Here is a 27150-nt window from a genome sequence, read left to right as displayed (position 1 = left end):
TGGAGCTCTTTTATACTAAGTCAGTGCTCAAGCAAAGACTGTAATCCTGTGCTGCTTATAACTGCTGCTGTTTCTTCCTGTAAAATAAACATTGATACTGAGCTGGATGTATCCTGGGCTTCATTTACCCTAGAAGACTGTGGTAACAACCGAGATCCTTGACAAAAATCCCAAGGAAAAGGGAGGCCTGTCGCAATATTTTTTCTTATAAAACAAAATTTATTTGATTCCTTGTTTTTGTTTTGGAAGCTGTGTCCAACCCTTGTTCTGTGTGAATAGTTTTTTCTTTCAGCTCATTGACAAAAGGGTGTGAGTCTCCAATTATCTTTACACTGAATTACTATGGCCCTGCAATGTCTGCTAAGGCTTTAGACTATCTTCTATGTCCTGTTTTTGTTGAATGAAAAATGTCAAATGTTGAACTGTCAAATTAGTTATTTCCTCAACAGAGGAAGTTTTTAAATAGAATGTGCAATTATAAGATGTTAGATATAGTGTAATGTTTTCCATTTCTTTATTCTGTTCTAGTGAAGGAAGCCCGTCCCCCAGAGTTGAACTGCTTCATAACATAGATCCTCTGTATGAAGATGCTTTTCCGTGTAAGTAAAGCTTATGTTGTACGTGTATTGTACATTCCAATGCCGATTTGTATTTTGTTATGTTCTGGTAAACCATTCATTCTGCCGCTGAAATAAATGAGCGAGGGCAATGCTGCAGTCATTACTACCAACTGTTGTCATCCAAGTGATGTTTCATCATTACCACCAACTTTATTATCTGTCTAGTTGTCTTGAGTGATAAACTGGAGAGTTTTTACTCCAAATGGGAAGAAGTGGTGAAGGTCTGTCTTCAGTGCTCAGCATCTCTTCCAGGAGAAGATGAAGTTTTGGACACTAGCAGCTCACAAACAGCTGTAGAGTTATGTCTTGGCCACCACCTGAAGTTTTAATTTAGCATAATGGTGCGTGGTTTATATTTTCATGGGATTTGTGTTTCTCATCAGGCTAGAAAGCTCAGAACAAACCCAGGTGCTCCTGTTTCCTGCGGGATATTCCTCCGAGAATACGTCATCCCTCATTGTTTCTGATAAACATTTCTAAGTACAGTGGATAAACAGCCGGGTTTATATGAGTCACACGGAGGCTCTGTGACTCATCAAACGGGCTTCTGTCCTGCTTCAAGGTCATCTTTTAAAATTATTAAATATCGGAAATTCCCTATAATGTTTACATTTGTGTTTTTCTTTAATCTTACGCTTTATTGAAGTTTCTTGGGGGTCATCTGTAAAATATGCTGTTTATATTATCTTAACAGCTCTAGGGGATACAGTAAATGGCTACTGGCAGGATTTTAATATGTTCGTTTATTTTATGTAGTTATTTTTTGTATTATCCTCTATTCTTTCCAAATGGTAGCTCCCCATTTAAGAATCGTAACATGTGTAGCATAAGTTTTTATTATTATTATATTTTATTTATATAGCGCCAACAATTTACGCAGCGCTTAATACAATGGGTCTGACAAGACGAGAATTAACCGACCAAGCCAACCCTATACATAAGGTAAAAAGGACCCTGCTACAATAAGATAGAAACATACAATTTGACAGCAGATACTGCAATAAATCCAGCCCATCTAGACTACCCATTATTTTTGTTACTCACCCCCTTAAAAAATAATTTGATAAAACTTTTGACTTCATTAGCTAGTTACCTAAAGTTTAATTATTAAAACAAAATTCTACAATAATTTGTATTGTATAAACAAAGGCAATGAGTGTAATTGAACCCAATCATAATGTAATTAATAATAGACGAGAGTACAGACACAAGACCGGAAAACAGATCACACTAAGATACACCCTTATCTGATGTAGACATGTACATGTGTTCTGCGCTCTGGTTCTTAATAGAAAGACAGATATAAATGTTTCATATGCTCTGTATAGCCTCACCAACAAAGAATGCATAACAAGGTACTTTGTAAGTATTTTAACCCCTTAATGACAAAGCCCGTACATGTACGGGCTCAAAATGCATTGTTTTCAATGAGTTTAGGGACCGCCCGTTGTCCTTAAGGGGTTAATATGCATTCATTAAATCTGCCAGCGGGAAAAAATCACTTTCTTAGGAGAATTTTGCAACTTTAGAGATACAATGAAATGCTCTCTCCATAGTCGTGTTTTTGAGCCACTGATTGGATGTTTACATAAGCCAATCGGTGGCAGGAAAGTTCTCCCATTGAAATGTGGGGGAACGGTTTCTCCACATGCAACAGAACCCACACCAAGCCCGTGTTGGAGCTGACTGGCAGTGAGCACAGACAGCATGATATGTTTTGGGCAGAATGCATCTCCCTCAAGTCTAGGCGCGTGTGGGGGCTTGGAAAAAAACACCAACTCATAAGAGGGATTTTGCAGAATCTTCTATGCAGTTACAAGCGAGACCAAACAAACGCATAAAGGGGCCACTCTGCAATGACATGCATAAGAAGGCTGGAGTATCCCTATTATGAACATAAACACGTGTGACAAGAATTAAATAAAGGTTTAGTTTATTCCCAGCAGCTAATTTCACCATTGTAACCACGGATTGCTTAGCACTTATCTCCCAAAGAAGAAAGCAATCTTTTATCTCTGCAGTTGGTTGGATGAAACAAAGTACAGTTGACTGTTTTGAGAGATTTATTGGATGGGGATGGAGCTCTGTTTGCAGGATGCAGCCACCCGGGCCCACACACAGGCAAGATTTCTATTATAATGCTAACGGAGCATTATTTCCCCCATTTGATTAAAACAATGTTAGTTCAGGCTGGACATTGCCCTCAAAGAAAACTTTATGAATTATAAAGGAACCTGCTAGTTTTGTCTTGCCAAAAAAGATTCTTACTACAATGTTTCCCTACTGGGGTGGGGGACAGTCCCTATTCAGGATCCAAACGCTGCCTTTTGCCTAGGAACATAGCGTGTGTGTATGTGTGTGTGTGTGTGTGTGTGTGTGTGTGTGTGTGTATATATATATATATATATATATATATATATATATATATATATATATATATATATATATATACACACATATACACACACAGGCAGTACTGTGCAAAAGGTGTGAAAAAAAATGTGGTAAAGTAAGAATGCTTTGAAGAAGAAAAAAAAAGACATGTTAATAGTTTGCAGGCAGGTTGTTCTAAACCTGTCAGAGAACTTACCAGTTCTTCTGTAGATGTAGGCAGCCTCCGTTGTTTGACTGAGTTAGAGCCTAGGTCAGCCTCCCTTTCTCCCCACCCAAATAAGAAACCACACAATAAATCAAAGTTTAAACATTTATTAAAGTCAGTTATGGATAAAATTTTCCATGGTGCTTTCACTTTGCAGCTTCATACCATGACACGCCACTCACCCCTGGGGGGCAGCCCTCGACAACTCATATACACCATATTGCCCCAAACACCTGCTGGGGAAAGCCTCCAACCTGCCACCTACACTTATCCAACAGCTCCCCAAAACACGTAAGCAACTGCGTTAAAACTTGGGTCATATCTACCGGAGACCCCGTTCCACCTGCAACCCAACGGGGAACCCCTAAACCTGACAAAAGAGAGAACATAGAAAATAAGGGAAAGGAAGAACCATGCTCACTTATAGTTAGAGCAAGACATTTCTGTAAATCTCTTACACTTAGCCTTAAAAAAAAAATAAAAAAATGATTATTATCGAAAACAATAAAATGCATCAGCGCTCAAGGTATATTTTTAGAGTTAAAATAATACAAAAGGCTCAACCTACAACATTTTCTTTAAGTGGATATTTATAAAAATGTCGCAACTTATTCTCCTACTCTGCTGAATTTAACATCGCAACATGTGCGATATTTCCTTATTCATATCAGAGAAGACTAAAAAGCAGGCGCTGATAAGCATGCCTAGGAAGTCCCCAGAGTAGACTACATGTATCGCTCCCTCTTCTGCTTATGTAGAGAGCAGGGAGCTAGTCGTGCATTATTCGCTAAACGGTACTCATCGGTTGTCGCTAAAGGCTTCCAACACATCAAAGCTGACAAAATGAGTCTTTTTTATTTTTATAGAAGCTCTTTTCCTAAGAATTGCATTAACAAACCAGCAAAAGGGGCAAAACGGGTGGATAGGCCCATTGGGAGGTGTAAGTGTCACAGGCAGTAAATAATAAAATGTCTCCTGAAAACATACTCTTATAGAAATGTCCAGCAAGAACAGTGTTAAGAGCATAATAAATAAAATAACATGATGTCATAACAACAATATAGCCCTACGGGATGTACAGGGGTTCTCAATTAATATGTTTTTTTTAACTTTGAATAATATTGAATAGAATGACCCTAGGCTACACATTAGGGGGCATTCATAGCACGGTAGCTCTCCATCGTCAAAGATAATCACTACCCCCATTCCTCACATCTCATTGTTTGATGTCACCATGTGGCAGATAATCCTTATTTCTTTTTTTTTTTCATTTAAAGATATCCACTTTTAAATCAACTTTGTCCATCTGGGAAACATTAGGATGGAAACGTTTTTCTTTCTTTCTTTCTACTCCTCTGCACTTCTGGAAGTTGGATCAATGCCTCTGAATGATGACCTCAGCTAATGGAAGCTCCTCGCCTACATAGCCGTGGCTTATATTTTGCTTAGGCTTTGATCAGACAACAAAATCATTAGCGGAGGTGTAAACCGGATCTGTACACAAACCCACCGTGAATTTGAAATTCGATGCCTTTTATTGGTTCAACATAGAAAAGGATTTAAAGTTTTATATAAGCGTTCGGAGGTTTCTCCTTCACAATGAAGCTTACGGTATGTCAGAGGTCTCTAATTCAGATAGACACTTTAGGGGCCTCAGAGGTCTCTTCTTCAGTTTACATATGGAGAGGATATGTCTGAGGTCCTAAAGGCTTATTTTATTAAGCTTTCCATCTTTTTCTGTATAGTTATAGATTTTGACCAAAGACTCTGATGCAAAGTTTAAACGAATACATGCTGCACTAAATATTTGTAAAAAAAAATTAAAATTGGGTTTTTGAACGGTGAAATTGAATGGTTCTGTGTTGGTGGTGATTAGTGGGGGATATAATTTATAAAAATATAAAATACCATACTGTATTTGATTTAGCAAAAACCTTCGATTAGTTTGTTGCCTCCGGTGCGCTTAAAAATAAAATGTCTTTGGCCAGGTTGCTTTACAATGTCCGTCACAGTCACATGTTTTGCATTGTGCAGCCAAACTGTATAAAATAAGAGGTTTCGATTTTGATTTCTTTTGGCCAAGAAGTGAAACCGCTTGCCTCTGCTTAGCCAGGAAAAAAAAGAAATTTAACCCACAAGGAAAAAAAGAAATTTAACCCAAAGCTCATATGTTGTATCTGTGTTATAATACCTAATTATGTTTAGTAAAAATACTTTGTGTGCTTTCACAGGATACAGAGCACACTTTTATTATTGATGCTCCAAATTGTGACGTCTAGAGGGTGTCTTGCATGTCTTTCTATGAAGTCAATGACCGGCTTGCGCTCTGCCGTTGGACAGAATGCTGGTGTATGGCTTTGGTATAAAACCTGTGGCAATCTCTTCCCCATGCTTCGAGAGGATGTGATGCAGACTCAGACTGGATAGACCGGGCAAATGCCTAGTGGCCCATTGCCCGATTGTGCCTTCTTCATACCTTGATTGCCGCTTGTGAGGTAGACCTGTCCTTTAGCGTGCAGCAGCCATTGGTTCCATTTACATGGCCATGCATTGCAACAGTGTAAGAGTGTAGCCAGAGCCCATTTTTACCCCAGTCCAGCCCTGCTGCATTGATTTTTTTAAAAGGTCTTTCCAGGCCGCTCCGAAAGGCGATGAAAACAAATCCATGACAATTGGCTACGTTCTAACATTCCCACGTATAAACCTAAACCGTAAACTATTAATATTATTAATAGCCCCTTTCACGCACCCCCACCTACCCCTAAGGGAATGAATGATAATTACTCCCAGAGGTTTGACTCTACTGCTTTTTCCTTCAATCTGTTGGCCGGCCATAGTGACCTTGACTTGTCATACACCGGAGTGCTGTCTTGTCATACACCGGAGTGCTGTCTGGGAGAGAATATGTGCGAATGGAGGATCCCGGGGGTGCAGACTTCTGCTGTTCAGTAATCCAGTGTACATTAAATGCTTATTTTATAGGTTTCTAGTGTTTAGTTCTAAAAAAAAATAAATAATAATAATAATACTTGTCATTTAAAGTGAATAATTTAAGTGAAGGTTTAATTTTAAACATAATAGAAAAAGAAGTAAAGCAGCCCCAGTTTTAATGGTTTTCTTTCTTTTTTTGCAGTTTTTATACCTAAGAATACTGAGAAGTAAATAAAACTATAGATTTCATATAGATTTTTATGGCAGATAATCTGTTACGAGGAAAGTGGGCCACTTTCTGATATTTCTGTTTGCGAATTGATCAAATACACCTTAAGTAAGAGTTAGCGTGCCTTGGCTGCAGCTTGATAACAGGCATGTGTGGTTGTGGGCCACTATACTACTGGGCTACTGGATCTGGCTTGCCTCAGGGCTGAAAATTGACAGCATGCACCACTGCTACACTATATATATAAGAAGGCATCTGTAAATTTGGGAAGGAAACCTGGTCACCATATTGCGCAGAAGAATCATATACCGTGTTTCCCCAAAAGTAAGACAGTGTCTTACTTTCTTTTTATCCCTAAAAGCCCCACTATGTCTTACTTTCGGGGTATGTCTTATATTGGGAAAAAATTGAGAGTGATGGGAGTTATGATGTACTTTTAGAGCATAATTAGATCATGAAAAAGACATTGGAAATGGTACAGCATAACACCCATCACTCTCACACACTTACCAATCAACACACCTACCAATCCACACGTATACCAATCCACACACATATACACCAATCCACACGTATACACAAATCCACACACATATACACTAATCCACACACATATACCAATCCACACACATATACACCAATCCTCACACATATACACCAATCCACACACACATATACACCAATCCACACACACATATACACCAATCCACACACATATACACCAATCCACACACACATATACACCAATCAACACACCTACCAATCCACACGTATACCAATCCACACACATATACACAAATCCACACACGTATACACAAATCCACACACGTATACACAAATCCACACACATATACACTAATCCACACACATATACACCAATCCACACACATATACCAATCCACACACATATACCAATCCACACACATATACACCAATCCACACACACATATACACCAATCCACACACACATATACACCAATCCACACACACATATACACCAATCCACACACACATATACACCAATCCACACACACATATACACCAATCCACTCTCACTTAATGCTTTCCTACCTTTCCTTTCTTCTTTCAGCTTCTTTTCCTCCTCTTCGCTCCTCTTCTTCAGTTCTGTCTTCTTCCTGGTTCAGAGGGCACGGACAGCGGTGGGCGCGGCTTCAGTGTTGTGCGCCGGGATCTGACAAGAAACCCCGGCGCACAACAGCTGTTGCCGCGCAGATCACAAGGGAGCGGTATCGGAGGTCTTTAACAGACCTCCGGCTCCCTTGAGTGATTTTAAGCCGGGTTGAACCCGGCTTAAAATCACTCAAGGGAGCCGGAGGTCTGTTAAAGACCTCCGATACCGCTCCCTTGCGAGCCTGCTCCTCCAGCGGCGGACATTACTGTCCGTCTCTGGAGGGGTGCCGGGTGCCGCAGGTTGGCACCCCCTGGAGTGTGGCGCCCTGTGCGGTCGCACACCCCAAAGGTCGGCCCTGCTCTAAGGGGCCGGCCTTAGGGGTCTGCGGCCGCACAGGGTTTAAATAAAAACATCGGGGGTTTTTTTCAACTTTATTTAACATCCTCCATGTTAAATAAAGTTAAAAAAACTTTATTTAACATGGAGGATGTTAAATAAAGTTAAAAAAAAACCCCGATGTTTTAATTTAAATCCTGTGCGGCCGCAGACACGTAAGGCCGGCCTTGGTGGGGACTTCCCGGCCCCTTAGAGTGGCGGACCCGGCAAATCCCCCGTGTTTCCCCGAAAGTAAGACATATGTCTTACTTTCGGGGTACGGCTTATATTAGCCGACCCCTCTGAAACCCCCGATACGTCTTACTATCGGGGGTGTCTTACTATCGGGGAAACACGGTAGCAGGTGTTCTGCCTGATCAGACAAGTCCTCGTTCTCCGCTGCTCTGTTTAGTGAATTTTTGTTGTTATAGCCCAGCTGTTAGTGATGATTAACAGGAATAGCTGCTTATTAGCAGAGAAGCACAGAATTTCAAAACAGGTGTCAACCTTACCTCAACTTCCTTGTGTCTGCATTTTGTGCTGTGAATTAAAACATTGTGTGTAAACCAATAGTAAAGCATAAGGCAAAGATATCATCATGTAATCTGTCCTTACTGTAATGTCATAGATTTCACCTTTATGCTTCCCAAGTATGCCTGTTAAGGAGTCCCTATTTAGTATTCAAATTGCTATGTCACTCTTTTGTTTCCCCAAAACTTGTCAATCCCCCCCAAACATCCTGCCTGTGGCATCTTTGCCCCCAAACATTGCATATGGTTCTCCTCATCCCATTCCCTCAAGATTGTAAACTTGCGAGCAGGGCCCTTTTTATCTAATGTATCGGTTATCTTTCTCAATTCTAGTTTTGTCAGACTCCTTGAATCTATGTATTGTAAGAAGTGCTAAATAAATAAAACTTATATGCATTTAGGACCCACAAGTTCTTTTCATATGTGTTCATATAAATTGTGTGACCAAAGGCACCACCACAACATAGTCCAATCTATATGCTGTATATGTATATATATATATGTGTGTATATATATGCTGTGTATGTGTGTGTGTGTGTGTGTGTGTGTGTATATATCTATATAGATATATAGATATAGATATATAATATACACACACACGTTATCCAGTAGAGAATGTGTTTGATTCCCATTCGGAGTCTGATGTAGATATATTTGCATCTGTAATGGAAAGCAGTATGAGCCGCTGAAATGTGAATGGTTGTAACGTAGTGATACATGAGTTTTGGAAATGCCACAAGAGACCCGTAGAAAAGCTTTATGTTGTTAAGCTGAGCAAACTTAACATTTAGGTAAAAGTTAGAAAGGGCAAGAAGTACGCTACATTAATCTGCTGTCCAAGGCTACTTCATTACTGCATTCTCATGTGTGTTTTTGAGCTCTGCTATTCTGAAAGTCACATTTTATGTGACTGAGAGAAATGATTTCATCTATTAAAGACGTGTTGCCATCATATCAATAATCCTTATTTTAAGTTTCATTTTTAGCTTTTATCTGTCATGATGAATATCTTTTTACGTTTTGTAGATATTACCATTGCTGCTTCATGCAAGACTCTTCGTTACTCAAAAAGTGCCTATCTTATACAGTCTTCTATAAAGTTTGTGTGAATTTGCTTCAGTTGTAAAGCAGTTTTGACTGTGATATTGTGTTTTTAGCATTTATCAGGGGTATTTGTTTACTGTTTTTAAAATAATTAAATATTTAAATTTTTTAACCAAGTGCAGATTTATTCTATATGGTGTCCAGTGCATACATTTAGGTAACCCCAATGTCTCTGGTTTTAGCATGACTAGTGATGTATTCTGACCTAGGCCTAGAGCGACTAGGGGGGGCAGTAGTCCTCTTGCCACAAAACTAGAGGTGGCAAATTGCCCCCTTGGGCAGTCCTCCTGGTGTGCTGCTGCTCAGTGATTCGGCTACAAGGGAGATTTCTGCTCCTCCCAACTGGCCCATTTATTCTGTGGAAGACCTTAAAGACAGGAAGCGCCAGCATATGATGTCATATCCTTGTACTCTGCCATGAAGACAGAAGAGGGGTAGCTGGGGGTGCTGCCCTGTGCCAGGACTAGTACTGAGCCCAAGGTACATATGAATATGATAGATTCCTATATTTCTATAATAGTTTCTCCTGAGCGGAGAACTAATCTGTGAAGTGAAGATCTGGCTATATATTATTTAGGGGGCTTCCCTGGTCTCTTGGTCAGTTTCTTTATTCTCTGGACAGAGGAGCAGTATTTGGACAAGTCCACATCCATGTTCCTCCTAACCACTGACTATCCCTCCTACCAACTAAAGACTAGGGCTAGCCCCACACCTACATAGCTACCCTTGCCCCTATGTGAAGCCAAGGTGCTCCTCATCCGAAATCATCTTAAACTAACACAGTTCATAGCATCTGTGTTGTGTGCAGGTAGTGCACGCGTGTTATATTCCTTAATATCTATAACAATTTCTGAATTTTTAACTTCAAAAGCAAGTGCATGAACCACAAACCTACCATCTTTGCCTGACCACAAGGTTGCTCCTTCAGATGATTTTTCAAAGTGACCACACAGTGGTCCCACCCAGGATTAAAGCCATAAATGCATAGTCTTTCATATAGCATTAGTACGGGAATTCATGCTCGTCTTCGATACCTCCAGTGATGATCACGGCAAAGGTATAAATCCACAAGGATTTACTGCATAATTACTTAAGGTAAAATAGTCTGTTTTCATATATATTTATAATGGAGATCTTTTTTTAATCTGGTCAATCCAGATTAATGGCTAAAGCCTCATCAATCCCTCAAATACTATATCCAATTGCCTCTTAAAAATTGAAGGTCATCGTAATCGCTCATTTTTTATTTATTTCAATAAAGTTACAGACAGTCACAGAGCTGTGCATAAAATTCATTATATCCATAAAGTTTCAAAAGGTCACAAAATGTCTCTCCAGTTAGATGGCGAAAGAAATCTCTCACTTGTTCAATAATTCATTACCTCTGAGATGTTGATGGTTAGCGGTAGATAATCTCTTGACTACAAATTGTCCTAAAAAATGGCAAATAAGCAAAAATCTGGAAAAAATAAATGGCGTTGTTAGATGCGATCCATTATTTCACATACATATCTGAAAAGTCCAACGACAATCACAGAATTTAAGTTCTGCATTATTCTACGTTTAACTATTTAAGTACCAGTGCATCTTCCATTTGGTGCCCTTGTTCACCAATTTAAAACAATAGCTACATTTAATTAGTAACATACTAATCAACCAGGTTATGATATGAGCTTCAGGGTAAACTGAGACTTAAACTTCCATTGATTCAATGGAAGCTCTTATGTATTCCTGATTGCACTCAGTGACGTATTCTGAGGCAGCAGGATCAGGAGGTGGCAGCCCAAGTCTCAGTGGGCTGGTTGGGAAGATCAGAGATCTCCCTCAAACATGACCCATATACATTAGTAGGGTCCTCCTAAGACACATGACAAAGGACCATCGGGCATGGGAGAGGTATAAGGCAGCAACTGTAAATACATCCCTTATGGAACCACTTTTTCCAGCTGGCACCAGACACCTCTCCAAGTATGGAGGCCTCTAATGTATTATTGCATAGTTCCATCGCTGATCATACGCCATTATAAATATTCCATACGCTGTATATATTTACACATTGGTAGGATACTCTTTAATTATGGAGAATTGCATATTCTGATTTTAATGTAAATAACCATATGTTGCTAATATTAGTAAGAAGCTGTTCCATTGAAGTCAGCACCCATGTGGCTTTTATTTAAAATGAACTATACATTTTAACCCAAACCCCAGTATACTTTTTAAAACTAGCAATCAGTTTCAACCACAAAGGAAAGACATGGAGCATGCCCGAAACACTTCGCTTCCTCATATCTGATCTTTGTGGTCTTTAAATAGCATGTTCATTCAGGGAAGACTAGGCTGTTTCATCTCCTGCCGTAGGAGAAATTAAAGTGCCAGACACAATATGAGCTTTTCATGTTGGTAATAAGTGGCTGGTGGATGAATATCCTTGGTATTTGTTAAAACAGAGGTAACAACTGCTGCGGTCATTTTAGATATATTAAAAATGAAAATCAGGTGACAGGCAACATACAGCTTTCCGCTTGTTGTGAGAGCCCAACAAAGCATGAAATCAGTGCGTACCCCGCAAATACTATTTAAAAGCAGCTATCTAAAGTATTTTGGATTCTGTCACGCTATATGGCCCACATTCACTCACTTAGTCTCTCAAACCCTCATTCACTCTCTCTTTCTCACGCTATCTGAGTATCTTCCTACTTTCTCTGCCGTCTGCTTCCCCTTCAGAGTGTCACAGCTCCATTTCCTCTCTAGCATCCTTTTCATTTTCTTGTTCCTCATCTTCTGTCTTCTTTCTTTGTCTGCATCTTGGCGGACATGACCTCCCGATGAACTTTTGAAACTGTCGGCACATCTAGTGACGTTCTCCAATCAGGGAGAGGATTTCACAAGAAGCTCTGACATTTTTGCAGACATTTACAGGAGGAGCTTCCAGACGCACCCTCTCCCCCAATCCTCCTTGTTTAGGACAAGAATGTCAAACTCTAGACCACAAGGGGCAAAAAAAGACCAAGCATCCTTTTATAATCTTGGATGATCACTAGTGATTGATTCATTTTTTTAACCATTTTGATTGGAGTGATTGCCCACCTCTCAACATTTTTATATGGCAAAAGAAGGACTTTGTGGTTTGGGGCATGGCTAGGGTGTAGTATTACTGGGCTTTTAGGTATTTTATATGATAATAAAATCACTTTTCAAGTGATTTTAGAAGACTTTTATATAGGCATACCCAAATACCTCCCAAATCACGCTTTCACTGATATCCTCTCCCCTGATTGGAGTATAGAGGAAGAGGCTGTCAGCAACAGCATCACTATTTTGGTGGAAGTTCACCTTAGGGCAAAATTGCAGCCCTTTTGGTAAAGTTCTTAGTAGAGGACATCAACAGAAGCACAGCTATTTTGGAGGAAATTTGTGCCATGTTATGTTCACGGAGATGCGGATGAAGGTAGAAGAGAAAAGATGAAAGAAAGATAATAGAAGATGCAAAAGTGGTAGGCAGAGAAGGTAGGGAAATGATTAAAGAGAGTGAGTGAATGAGTGTGAGTGAACGGGCCCATGAATTTCAGACAAAAATTTGGAGCTTTTTTGCTTCATTTTGTCTGCTTCGTGGGAGGTCTGGCCTCGTTTTCGTGGCTGAACTTGCCAAAATTCTGTGAATTTGCAATTTGTGCAATTCTGAATGCACAAGTCTAGAAATTACCATCAGGCTTCTTTACGCTATTCAGCAACATGTTGAAGTGTTACAGAGGCTCATACATCACACTAAATTCCTGTGATGTCTGTTGGAGTTTTCATTCCTGTTATTTTTGTGCTAATGTCGGTTTTGTGTCTGTTCTCTTTGTGCAGCCCTGTTTCTTTCTCTTTTGTATATCTAGTTGTCATTTTTACGTATGCGTTCCTATCTCTTTGTTTACTGTGTTTATGTTTAAGGCTTGAGTTGGTGGAAGATAAGCCATATGTTTTATGGCATTTAGAACAACAATCAATTTAAAATGTGGGTTTTTTTCTATTTTTTTTTATTCCAGTTCGATTAAAGGCATCTGTTGGGGCTCTTGAACATTCAGCAGCAGACTGTGTGAGCTAAGACACTGGCATTGGTATAGGCTAAGGGAGACACGGAGCTGGAGCATGTGAAAGGGGAAATTCCAATATTCACAATTTGTTATACCTGTCTGCCAGACATTCTCTCTAAAACTTTTTTTTTTTTTACAAAATGCCCATGTTTAAACTAGAAGAAAGCTTTTGTCTTTCAAGAGATGAAAGGAAGACACAGGGGGGAAACAAGAGGTGCAAAATTCTAGGACATAGGAGGGTAATACAAGCCTGCATGAATGGGTAGCGTTCAAGGGAATTTTATGTCCCATCCTATGCCTTCATTTTGATATATCCCCCATTTCTTGTATATGATACAGATCTGGGATCAAAAGGCCTGATGCTCTGTGTTTATAAGCTAGAATAGATGGATGCTCAACATGTCAAAGACTGAGCTATTTCCCGTCTCCTCTATCCCTGCTGATAACTCTATCGCTGTTGAGAATTTCAGCCTTTGGTGTTCACTCTCCTCAGCCATTAACACAGTTTTCCCATTTGTGTTTCCAGGATTTCACCTGTGCTGTAGCCAAATAAATTCGCATGAGTGGCGTAGGCGTTTGGATATGCTGAACACAACACAATGCCAAGCACCAATTAAAGTTTAAGCTCCTACAAAAATAGGATATTAAATGAGCCAAGTGGCTCTTACTTGCAATGAACTTCTTTATTTATACGTTTGAGCATGTGGTGCCATCACTTGGATTCATACCACTAATTTCACAAGTTTTGTGATCTCATGAATATTATGAGCTAGCACTAATAGTTTTCATGAATTTCGGTCTCAATGTGATTAGGATTTTATGCCATGGGGATTTTTAATAGTGATGTTGGAGTGAAGGGTAATATTCTATTTCATTCACTTCTTTGGCTATATTGGTTGCGCAGGAGCCATAGAGGGAGAAGTGAGTATTCAGTTGGGGACAGACGACATGGAAGCTGGGAAGTAGAAGGTAGTCTTGAGCAGGAAGATAAATTTGAGTTGGCAACATAGAAAGAAGACATGGAAGTTAAGAGGAGTGGGTTCAGTAATTGGGGATATAGAAGGAGGAATTTAAAGGTGGGATGAGTTATATTTGAGGTGGAGACATTGAAGACGCGGGAGCTAGAAAAGGAAAAAGTTTCTGTAAATTGAGGACATGCTGAATAAGAAAGACTGAGAAGCTGAGATATGCTTATGAAGGTGGGAAGGGAGACACACCTGGTTACAATATGATTAGCTATAGGCTGATTGAAAATGATCTAAAAACAAAGATACCTATCTCTTGTTATATTATTAGTATTAATAACATTAGCAACTCTAAGAAAAACCTTATGTAATTTGACCCACCTTTTTGAATAACTATTTTATGGTAATATGTGTATAAAACGAATACAGAGACAGATTAAAACTCCCTAGGATGGTTTACGCCTTTGCAGGCATTATATGGAGACATATGTAAAAGAATATATTTGGGACATATATTCTCAAATGTCACAATGCAATATTATACTTTGTGTAACAAAAACATATTCTTTTACAGGCAGTACAAGTAATGAAACAAGAAAGTCATTATCCAGTGGAACGCCTCTTCGATGGGGAGATAGAGTATTTAATGTGTCTGTCCATGCTGCAATACGACACGGCGAGTGGAAACTACTGACTGGCTTTCCTGGTACCATTTATTTGTATTATATGTAGACATTACACCTCTTGAGCATTAACCCATTAATTGCTGCTTTTAGCAAATTCTTGAATTTTCTTGTTCCTTGACAAACTGTCTCTGGTGTGCCCTTCTGCATGAACTTGCTTGCTAATATAGGAAAGAACACTAGGTAGCTGCCCTGCTCTATAGAAACCACTGGGTAACAGTTCTGCGACTGCTGAGATTTTTATCTCATGAAATTGTATTCTAGAAGCTTATTTTCACAATGTATTACAGTTTGCCCCCATTATTCTCCATCCATAAAAAATAGAGCTTAGCTTCTCTTTAATAAAGTTAAAAAATTTAGCAAATCCAGGAATGTTTGACGTTCCTGAAAAAATAAGAACAAAATAAAAAAAAGTCACTGCGGTGTCCTGCTGTGACTATAATGATTGCAGATCCAGTTACAGCATACCGTGAAAAAGTGTATAGAATATCTTTCATGGTATAGATTGTCTCATTAGTAATGCAAATAAATATGAGTTGCAAAGGTTATAAAAGCAGATGAAAATGTATTTTTAAATACCCTTGTTTTATAGAAAACCTAAAGGGTCATTATTATGCTTTCTGAAAGCTTGGGTTAGTTGTAGTCAATAGGCATCATGGGAATTGTAGTTCTGTTTAGGTTGCCTGTAATTACCCCCAAACCTGGAAACTCTCATGATTTGCCTGCGAGTCTCTGGTTAGCCCTGCCCCTCGCAAAACCCCTCCCCCAGGTGGAGAGCTCCAGGTGGCCTGTGCTGGGAAGCTCCCAGGTATGCACTTCCTTTACACTTTTTTGCCGCCTATAACTTTGTTTCTTTTTGCTCCCCATAAAGCAATAGTTTAAAAACTTTGTGGTATCAATGATTCAGCTGAATCAACTTTATTGTGCCAAAAATACATATTTTACGATATGCTAAGGCATTTTTGAAAACATAGAATACACAGCAGGGAAACCTGGGCAGACAGATTCATATTTTGCAGCCGTTCTATTTTGTCCTTCATGATTTGGGTGGATTTGCATTCCATGCCACTGAAGTCATCTGTTCCAAAGGAAAATGTGAAGTCTGCGTTCATGTAACAGACGAGGCTGCCCAGCAGAAATAGAAAATCACAAATTGTTCTGCGGTATTACTCTGTGGTGGTACCTAACTACCAATTTGTTAAGAAACCCGGGGCCACTGTGAACGTCACAGCATGGAGCGTCACCAGGGGTCCTTAGAGCCTCGTATTATAGAGCCTTATGAAAAGCTTGTTTAACAAGTGCATACGTTTGCTGCGCGACAGGTGTAATCCTATCCAATATTACAATTAGACTATAGTCTAAAACATTTTCAGCCTTGTGTCACCCGCATTCTCTTAATATTTCCCCATTCTCAACTTTTTTGCTACTAATTCCCATTAGTCTTGGAATATGGAAGAAAAAGACTGAGGGTGAGTCATAAAACAGGTATTTATCAAGATCCTTGAAGACCTTTTGCATACCTCCAAGTGTTTTCCTATAGGACAGTCCCAAGTCCCTTGGTCCTGCTTTCCTTCCATGATGTTTCTAGGAGCTTAGATACCATTTGACACTGCAGCTGCTGTTGGGCTACAGCTCATATGACCCATAGTCAACACAGCTGGAAATCATGGGCATTGTAGCTTAACAACCTAATGAAAGCTTCAAATTTGCTACCCTCTGTTCTAAGGATTACTATTTTACATTTAATCTTTCTGTACGCAGGTTGTAGTCATTGGTTTCCTCCACCCACGATCGGCTCTGATATCCCAGCTCCTGACTCTGCAAACAAAACCTTTTGGCTGTTTAATATCGCCCATGATCCTGAAGAGAGGAACGATTTGTCAGAAAAGTACCCTCACATAGTGAAGAAGCTCCTCTGCCGTCTTGAATACTATAACAATGGTTCTGTGCCAATCTATTACCCAGCTGATGACCCAAGATGTGATCCAGGGCCATCCGGAGTATGGGGTCCCTGGGAGTAAAATTACATTACAAGTTGATGTTCCAGGTTAAGATTTGCTATGTTTAATGTTTTTAATTAAATTTGATTAGATATAATTTCCATTCATTAGGGCTATGGATGATTTCTAAAAGAAGGGGTTATGCAGTATTCTTAGGGCTAGGCAGCTCCAATGGAACCTAGAGGTTTGGGGGACAACTATTCATCTGTCACAGATATTACGGGGTTTCACCAGCCAACACACTATCTCATTTTGCTTTCATTTAGCAATGAAGTGAGAAGTCCCCATTAATGCATATGACACACGTGACAATTTGTTTTTGGGGCTAGGTGCTTTAGGCTTATTTTTTTACAACATTACAATTTGAACCAAATAAGATTGGCATCCCATACATACAAAAGCAACGTATCAAAGTACTATCAAGGGGCTTGTAACATGGGATATTAGAGGTAATTACACCAGAATATTATATGGAACATTAATCTGTGGGGGTTTTCAGTGAATATTGATAGGAATGAGAAAAAATCCACAACTCAATTGTCATGCAGGTTTTTTTTTGCTAGTGGAGTTCTCCAATATTCAGAAGACCTCCATTAAAGCTGTACAATTGCGAGGAAGTACGTTCCAGCCAAGTTTTGTCCCTCATGTATTCAGAGCTATTCCTTTGACACTCTGATGCATCTGACAGAGGTTTGATGGGACTGAGCAGGTACCCTTCATTCCTAGAAAATCTGGGTTATATGTCAGGATCATTTGGTGAGGGATTTATCTTTAGATTATTACTCAGACAAATCATAACAATATGTATTTATGGGTAAGTAATAAGTATAATCTATACTTTGTTCCTTTTTTTGCTATGTACCAACAAGTAAATTATTGGTGAAACAGCACAATAAAACACTCTCTCAAAGTCTGCTTTTTGTTATTATAAAGATGTTTATTATGGTCTTCAAAGTAGGGCTCTTATCTGCTTTGTGATTTTCTCAGGAACTCTCATGATTTGATCCTGAGTCTCAGGGGTTTTTGTGCTATATAGACCAAAGGAAGGCTGGAAGTCGGTCTTTTTTTTCTGAATTGCTCTTACATGAAGTTTTTTTATATTGTAATTATGCAACGAGCAACAGCATGTCCTTTGGACTTTAGGCTTCTTTTATGGGTTTTATGAAGTTCTTCTTTACAATTGTGTGTTGACAGGTCTGGATAGTACAGTGGCTGGGACATCAGATAAGCCAAGATATTTAAAGTGGACCATTCCACACAAGAGGAAATACCTGCTTCCTACAAATGAAAAATAGCCCCATAACAAATGGCTCATCAGGCTTCTCCCTGAGTGTCCTTTAACCATTCCAGGTTATTATTATTGATTTATAAAGCGCCATCATATTCTGCAGTGCTCTACAGTGGGCAAACAGGACATAATAGTACATTAAACAATTTTTACTTACTGAAACAAAAGGTTAGGAGTCTATAAACTTTAACTTTATTTTCTACTAAATGTAGACCAATGCCCACCCCCTTACACACACACACACACACACACACACACACACACACACACACATAGCATCCTCCACTGGGTGAGAGAAAGGATAGAACAACTTGATCTTTTGGTCCCAGTCTGGCCCTGGGTGTATGAAATGTTCACATTATTGTATTTACCACTTTGCTGACAAATATCCAATTGATTTACAGTAATGTAAAAAGTTTTAGGCAGGTGTGAAAAAACTGTTGAATAGTAAGACTGTTTTCTAAAATAGACATGTTAATAGCTGATCTTTTATACATTTTTTACATTTAACAAAATGCAAAGAGAGTGAACAGAGGAACAATCTAAATCTAACCAATATTTGGTGTGTGGTACACCTCCACAAGTTTAAGGAACATGGCAGGCATGTTGTTCCAAATATCTTGCAGAACTAACCACAGTTCTGTGGATTTAGGCAGCCTCAGTTGCTTCTCTCTCCATGTAATCCCAGACAGGGCTCTGTGAGGGCCATACCATCACTTCCAGGACCCCTTGTTATTCTTTACACTGAAGATTGTTTTTAATGACTTTGGCAGTATGTTTGAGGTGGTTGGCATGATGCAGAATAAATTTGACAATCAGATGCCTCCCTGATGGTATTGTATGATGGAAAAGTATCTGCCTGTACTTTTCAGCATTGAGGGGACCATTAATTCTGACCAAATCCACAACACCATTTGCAGAAATGCAGCCTCAAACTTGCATGGAACACCCATCATGCTTCACTGCTGCCTGCTAACACTCATTCTTGTACTGCTTTCCAGTCCTTTGGCCAGAAAACTGTCTGCTGCTACAGCCAAATATGTCTGATTTTGACTCATCAGTCTAGAGCACCTGCTGCCATTTTTTTGCACCCCAGTTCCTATGTTTTCATGGACAGTTGAGTCACTTGGCCTTTTTCCACATCCAACATATAGCTTTCTGGCCGCAATTCTTCCATGAAGACCCCTTCTGACCAGACCTCTCCAGACAGTAGATGAGTGTTCCAGGGTACTACTGTTTGCTGCCAATGCTGAGCTGATGGCACTGCTGGACATCTTCCGATTGTGAAGGGTGGTAAACATCATGTGCAGCAGATGAAAGACACAAGTTTCCTCACTGCGTCTACGGTCCTTAACATTGCCCGTTTTTGTGCTGCTTCAACAGAGCTTGGACAGAACATCTGGAAGCCCGTCTGCATTAAAATTTCTTGTTACTGTGCTCTGTCTTGCAATGACTTTTGACATTAAACTCTTTCAGCAACCTCACCTTGTTAGTGAGTTTGGCCCACAGAGTTGTATTTCTACTACACAGCTGTTTTGTTTCAGTTTATCACTGTGTTTCAACCAACATATAAAATTGAAGATCATGAGAACCTGTTTGGGATAATTGTTTAATCATACATCTGTTTGCCTAAAAAAATACATAACTTTGTGCAAGGGTGGTCACGGCAAATAATTATTTGATTTAGATTTTTCTTCTGTTTGTTCACTTTGCATTTTGTTAAATTATAAAAATAAACCATTAACATGTCTTTTTTCACAGCAATATGAAGACTGTGATCCGCTGTGGCTCAGGATTTTGACACAGGGTCATACACAATGTTTCCAATGGAAGCACTGCACCTCAGGCTTTAGTGTTTAGTGGTGCTTTCTCTTTACATTCAGTGAAATTTGGATTATAGCACCAGTTATGGACTGCTTGAGTGTGTTTTTCATAATTAATTACTTTAATACATGTATTTAGAAAGTGCGAGTTTCCCTTCTTAAGATGAAAAAAATTTATTTTGTACATGAATTTATACTTATATTACTTTAGTCCATATTACATTAGACCGTAAGCAAAAATTCTGTGAATATCAGAGATGTTCGACTCCATTTACCATTACTAAAAATAACATGATTGGGATATATGAAGTGTTTGACATACGTGTTAGATTAGTCATTCTATTGACATTATATGTGGCTTATCAGTAAGAATTCAATCCTACATGATCCAGCTGACTTTCTTTTTGGCATAAAAATACCAAGCTCGATGGGTAATATTTTAACTAGGATTTTAACATCAAAGTTAAGTGTTGGGCTCTCATGAGGATTTCAACTATTCAAGCACTTGAAAACGGTGGATTATGAGGATTTGAACCATTTTTATTACTTTATTATATGAAAGCATATGTTACAATATAATTCTGCCCATCTGCTCCTAAAACAAAATCTCACTAATATATATAGAATCTGGAAGATTGTTTTTTTTTGTAGTTGGCATATAGTTTCTGTTCTATACATTGATGGCCGAATGGCTAGCCAATAATATCAACAAAGGCCTTTACCTGGAGGCAAAGGGCGGAAAATAAAACTCCCTAGAACTTCTCTCAGGAACCTGTAGAAAACCCTGATCAACAGACCATCCATTGTAAAAAAAAAAAAATAAAATAAACCAACTTCTCTCCATAAAAGCTAATAAAAATAAGATTTCCTTTTTTGTGCTCTTACCTGTTAGTAAATAAGAAAGGTCCAGCTAATCAGTGGTAAATTGTCACCAACTTGGATGCCCTCCATGAACTCTGCTACTTCTATGTGACCCCAGCTTCCAGAGGGAAGAGCAGAAAAGAAAAATAAGGGAGGGAGAGAAACCCACAATCCTCAGAGAGAAAGGGAGCCTCACCTCTGTCCGACCTCAATGGCCCTGGCCTAACACTTTGTCACCAAAGAGTTCACAGTTTGAGTAAGGCTTCCTGAGTATACCACTTGAGCTGCCAATTGCTCCATTTGATTAATGAAATCCATATTTTGCGTACTTTTTCTATGTCTGGAACTCTCACCTTACAGCCGTGACCAATACACTATTTAGCAGCTAGAATCATCTGCCTCTCTGGTGTTTATTGCCAAAGAACTCTATTTTGGTTTCATCTGACCATAGAACCTGACCATATTTGAAGTTCCAGTAGTGTCTGGCAAACTGAAGACGGTTGAGTTTGTTTTTGGATGAGAGTAAAGGCTTTTTACTTGAAACCCTTCCAAGCAACTTGTGGTGATATAAGCAACATCAGCTTCAATTCCCCAGCTGTGATCCCTGGAGATTTTTTGGCCACTGAAGCCATCCTCTTCACAGTGCGTGGAGACAATATAGACACACGTCCTCTTCCAGGTTAATTCATAAAATTTCCAGTTGACTGGAACTTCTTAATTATTGCCCTGATGGTGGAAATTGGCTTTTTCTATTTTCCTATAGCTACTTCCCATTTTGTGAAGTTCAACAACCGTTTGCCACACATTATAGCTATATTCCTTGGTCTTACCCATTGTGAATAATGGCTAATGGAATTTAGCCTATGTGTTACCTGATATTTATACAATTTCCTGTTCATAGTCACCCAGGTGTACAAAAAAATTTAAATATCAATGGGAATATACTTTAAATATATTTTTCTCATATAAATTCATAGGGGTGCCAATAATTGTGTCACACATATATTTAACATTTTTATTTGTTTGCAATTGTTTGCTATCCACAAGAGCAGAGTATTTTTAAAACAACACTTTTGGAGGTATGGATCCACTATAGATGCATACAGTGAACCCATTAGATGTCTGCTCCAAGGCAGAATCATCAATATCGTACTATACATCAAATGGATTTGTCAATATAAGGAATACTCATATCATGTTCCTTTAGGTCAGTGTTCTTCAAACGTTTTGTTTCCGTAAACCGGTGTAATAATATCACATACGCTCACAATCCTATTCATGTGTTATAGGGGGAAGCGGGTCACTTTTGGTCCACCCAATAGAGGTACCTTAAACACATTTGGAAAAAAGTTGTCAATTCGAGGAATCTGATTCTTGTCTGCTACAGTTAACTGCTTTTGGATGGTACAGTGCTTAGTACAGTGAGGGCAAGAGTAAGAGACAGGGCATGACCCAGTGATGGGCATATCGAGACCCAGTACTTGGTCCTGATTCCAAGTTTAAAGAACAATGCTTTAGGTGAACTTAAGAGCGCAATTAGGCTCCATATTCTCTGTGGAATGTTCTTCATTGGCTTTGCCCTTTATGGCATATTAGCCTTGTTAGCAGGCTAGTGTAGATATGTTGGTAAGGTTAGATCTTGTCACTAAGGGAAAGGCTCTGGGATTTTGTGCAAAATGTGAACACCATTCAGTATATAAAGTTGACCATCGTGAATTAAAAGCAAAAGACCACTGATGTCTCAGTTACACTGTATCATATCCTAATATGTTATCCTAATATGTAATATAAAAATGAAGGATTGCCACACAGCTTTAATTCAAGTTAAACCAATAATTGTCTCTAACACCTACAATGAGTACAAATGTTTTGACATACACAGAATAGACAGCAATGTGAATCTTGAAGGCAGATTTGTCCAATCAAGGCACAAAAAACATTTTAGAATCAGGAGGTGAACATGATGTAAGGTCTGGAAGCTAGCCAAGTGCTTCTCTGCAAAGTCTTTGTTATGACGTCTAATCATTTTTCGTTGCTAATGCAAAGCAGGTCCCCTGTTCTTAACATTCAATCGGTTTTACGTTACCTTTTGAAACGTTGGTCAATGACCTAATGTTTATACTTCTCATCTCCAGATGTAAGGGTTTAATGCTTCCTGTATGCGGTGGAAACACAGAGCAATATCTCCCATGATGCTGTGTGTGTGTATATATATACCATATATATATATATATATATATATATACATACATACATGAGGGACATTCGCAATTTTTTAATATAAAATATATATATAAAAGAGCAGAAACTTTTTGCACGTCCCTTGTAGATATATGTCTCCGAATATAATCTACTGCTATTTTTGGGGGCCCACTAGAATTAATTTTATTTAAAGACCAACTACTATGCTAAAATGTTTTCTCACATTGCATATTTTCTATGCTTACAGTTCATTGAACAACATTGAACAGCCAAAAGGTATGGCATGAATGTGAGCAGGTGAAGTTTGGCAGTTCCAAGGGGATTATAAATATATATACAATTATTATATGCAAATTTTCCGATTGATATGGTAGAGAAAGGGTTCCTGAGAAGTTTCCCCATATGCAATGCCATTTTAGGGCTATTCTGTAGAAATAATCAGCATCTGAGCAGGACCATGTGTAACTCTTGCAGTTAAAGGGCAATTTACATCTAAAATAATATATAAAACACTCTTAGGCTGTTTGTTTCACTCATCAATTTAACTTCCCAGTCCGACCTATCTGCTACTATAAGGAAGAGGATGCAGGCATAAAGTAGGAGCAGTAGTAGGGTTTGGGAAGACTTGGTGAATCACTAAAGTTAAGAATGAAACCCACTGTAATACTTCCCGGATGGTTGATAAGGCTTAATAACCACATATTATACTTGGCAGCTCCTCTACAGAGACAGGATACCTCTGTATCATACTGAGGACTTTGGAGGCTGATTATTCCTTATTTTAATGTAAGACATTTTTACTAGTTTTTTTAAATGTTTTACATTTTATTGGTGCTCTGCCTACTCTCCTACTTGCTTGTTCCATGAGGATATCATTGGCTGTTTGGAGAAGCTACATCCATGTGACAAGGGTCCTGCTTTACCACAGGTATTTAAAGCATGCGCATCTAGAGAGCTGTATACTGCTCTAGAAAATGTGAGTGAACACTATTGTGGATATACATTCATTTTGATTGGATATGCTACACTCTATTTTTTATTTTGTTTTTTTATTTCTATGGATCATATACTGTAGTAATCTAAGTATTTTTCAGTCCGATTGTACTGTATGTTGGTGTGTATACATTAGCGCACTTTCACCTTATTGCTTCTTTTGTTGATTTATAGTAGTGATTCACTAGCGGGTAGATTGTGCTGCTTTTGTCACGGATTGTGCAGGAAGTCACTATAAGGATAACATGACGATACCTGGGAATTCTCCATCTATTGCAGCGATTACTATGCCTCTAGGGAAGCATTTAATCTTCAGGTGAAGTGAAACAGTAGGGCACATATAATCTCAAACTTTGCCTTAATCTTTTTAGTTGCATAGACAGGCAGGTACAAAATGACAATGGTAGGCATTGATACCCTTTCTGCAAGTCAAAGGGTTAAGAGACTATGCGACATAAGTGTCTTTCATTTACAAATCATATCTGTGATCAGCGAGTGCGTAGTCTGACTTTTCATCAGGAGACTAATCATACAGCTCTGAAACTCAATATACACCTAAAGGCCAATCTTTATTATTATCTTTACAAATATTACCCAGTCTTTATCCTAATTCTGTTGGTTTTTGTTAACAATATTCTATGCTATGAGCTATGGAAATTCTATCCTTTATTGTTCCTTTATACCTAATGGCCATTATCAATATTCCTCTATTTTCACATGAGATATGCACTAACATGATTGGTATTTGAGATTGGATCCCCTTTCATAATAATAGCCTTATGAAGAATAGTGTTTAACAAAACATTTTTTACAAGGTTCTCACTTTTATTTGATTTTTTTTGACTTATCTACAAATATTATTCTGAAGTTTAGAAATAACTAATATTTTTATCTTTTTTTTTTGCTTTTACACATTGTCATTTAGGTATCAATTTAAAACTTCAGGTATGTGTTGCTGGCGTACAAAACACTCCAATATGTTTTCAGCAACATTTCCCGAGAACAGTGATACTACCCATGCATAAATTTGTCGGATTGTTTGGGGGCTAAAAGGCCACATTTTGGGAGATTATCATCCGATCATCCTGCCCCCATGTCCTATCTGGGACACCTTTGAACCCAGGCCAATTCAATTTACCCCATCAAACCAATGTATTAACACCTTCTATGCCAGGATTGTGGATTTTTTTGGGGAAGATACAGCGATAATTTTAGGAATTGCTTATAAAAGAGAGAGAGAGAGAATGAATTATTTTCATTTAGTTGGAACTGGATGGTGATATTACTAGAGAATTATTTTGTACATGTTACCACATTTATTTAAGGGGTGTCACCATCTTGCCAGAAGCAAAATCACTTGTTATGGTGCTTGTGACCGCCCTCCAGAGTGGTCACAGTACGTCCTGGAATGGGTTTTTGGTTTCGCTGAATACCTTGGTATTAAGGCAATTCAGCAACACCGTTTAATCTCTATTAAATCAGGCATCAGGCATTGACAGCCCGGGGAGGGATCACATGGGGTTCCTGGAGCAAATGTCTGTGTTGTTGAATGCCTCAACATTAAGGCATTATATCAAGCCGTTTGAGCAAAGAAAGCAACCCTTGGTCACTTTTTAAGCTCACTTAATGCCATGACATACCAGGCACACCATTGGTCATAAAGGGGTGAAACCATGATTCTTACTTTTCCATATTTGACAAACCCACAAATATTATACATAATTTTGTTCAGGTGCAGTAGGGACTTCTTTCAAACTCATAGAAATACATAAAACGGGTCAGGCACGCAATCTCTGTTCAAGTTCTTCCACACTATGTCTTTATGGGCATTGCTTTATGCACTGGGGAACAGTCATGCTGGAATAGAAAAGGGCCTTCGCCAAACTGTTCTCACAAAGTTGGAAGAATAGCATTATCCAAATTGTCTTGTTATGTGCTCTTTAGCACTCTTAGTATTTAGAATGCAATGTCATAAAAGTCCCTGTTGGTGTAATGGGCAGGTGTCTCTGTTTATGTATATATGGAGTGTATATATGTTTACATACATAAAGAGAGTGATTTGATATTTAAAATTTTACATTTTAAAATTTAAAATTTAATATTTTTTTCTCAGTAGAGATAATGCCTGTGCATTTAAGTTGGGGGGAAGGCTGCCATCTTCTAAGTCCTGTTAAGAAACACACCTGAGTTCTGCAAAATCTCAAATGATTAGAAGACTACAGGGTTAAAATGCTCCTTTGCATTATACCACTTTAACACTTTTTTATATAGTTTATGTGTACTGGGGGTGGGTACTCTTAATTCTTTATTTATCTATCCAATTTTTCTACATTGCTCTTTATCAGAGAGCATTGTCTAGAGTCTAGAGATTGCATTGGTTGACCCCTTGGCAGGGCTGCCATCAGGAGGGTACCGACATTACGATGGCATGGGAGTACGATGGGCATCAAAAGCAGTACATCTTTAACATGGGGGAAATATCACCTTTGGAGATTAGCGTGATGAGTTGTAATAGGGAGGGGGCCTGGGCCCTAAATTGATGTGGCTCAGAAAACTTGTGATGGTTGTCTTGCCACTTGGGGCTGTATGCATTCCCTTAAATGGTCTGTCTAACTTAATTATTTAATCTGAATAGTTTGTGTATTATGTACTTGGTTTTCAGTATATTTAACACAGTTTTTAAAACAAAAATTGTTTCCCATGACATAGTTCATGTTCTAGAATAGTTGTCGGTGC

The 27150-nt window shown here is 38.7% G+C and overlaps 2 protein-coding genes across 3 annotated transcripts in view; both read left to right on the top strand.

Annotated features, from left to right (window-relative positions):
- DMGDH (dimethylglycine dehydrogenase) overlaps positions 1–14218 on the top strand; it is a 94863-nt gene extending 80645 nt beyond the window's left edge. Inside the window, exon 17 of the transcript XR_008342835.1 lies at positions 14207–14218. The gene's annotated coding sequence lies outside the window, so the exon portion shown is untranslated. The remainder of the gene's footprint in view (positions 1–14206) is intronic.
- The window catches only part of ARSB (arylsulfatase B), a 67380-nt gene extending 49734 nt beyond the window's left edge, over positions 1–17646 (top strand). For both annotated transcript variants that reach the window (XM_053447981.1, XM_053447980.1), the window contains 3 exons: positions 529–599; positions 15139–15270; positions 17009–17646. In XM_053447981.1, the coding sequence (XP_053303956.1) occupies positions 529–599; positions 15139–15270; positions 17009–17268 (463 nt within the window). In that variant the 3' untranslated portion in view covers positions 17269–17646. The remainder of the gene's footprint in view (positions 1–528; positions 600–15138; positions 15271–17008) is intronic.
- The last annotated feature ends 9504 nt before the right edge of the window (positions 17647–27150 follow it).

This window comes from Spea bombifrons, chromosome 1, assembly GCF_027358695.1.
Source record: "Spea bombifrons isolate aSpeBom1 chromosome 1, aSpeBom1.2.pri, whole genome shotgun sequence".
Taxonomy (NCBI): domain Eukaryota; kingdom Metazoa; phylum Chordata; class Amphibia; order Anura; family Pelobatidae; genus Spea; species Spea bombifrons.
The sequence above is the reverse complement of the archived record's forward strand: the minus strand, read 5'-3'. Positions and strand labels throughout refer to the sequence as shown.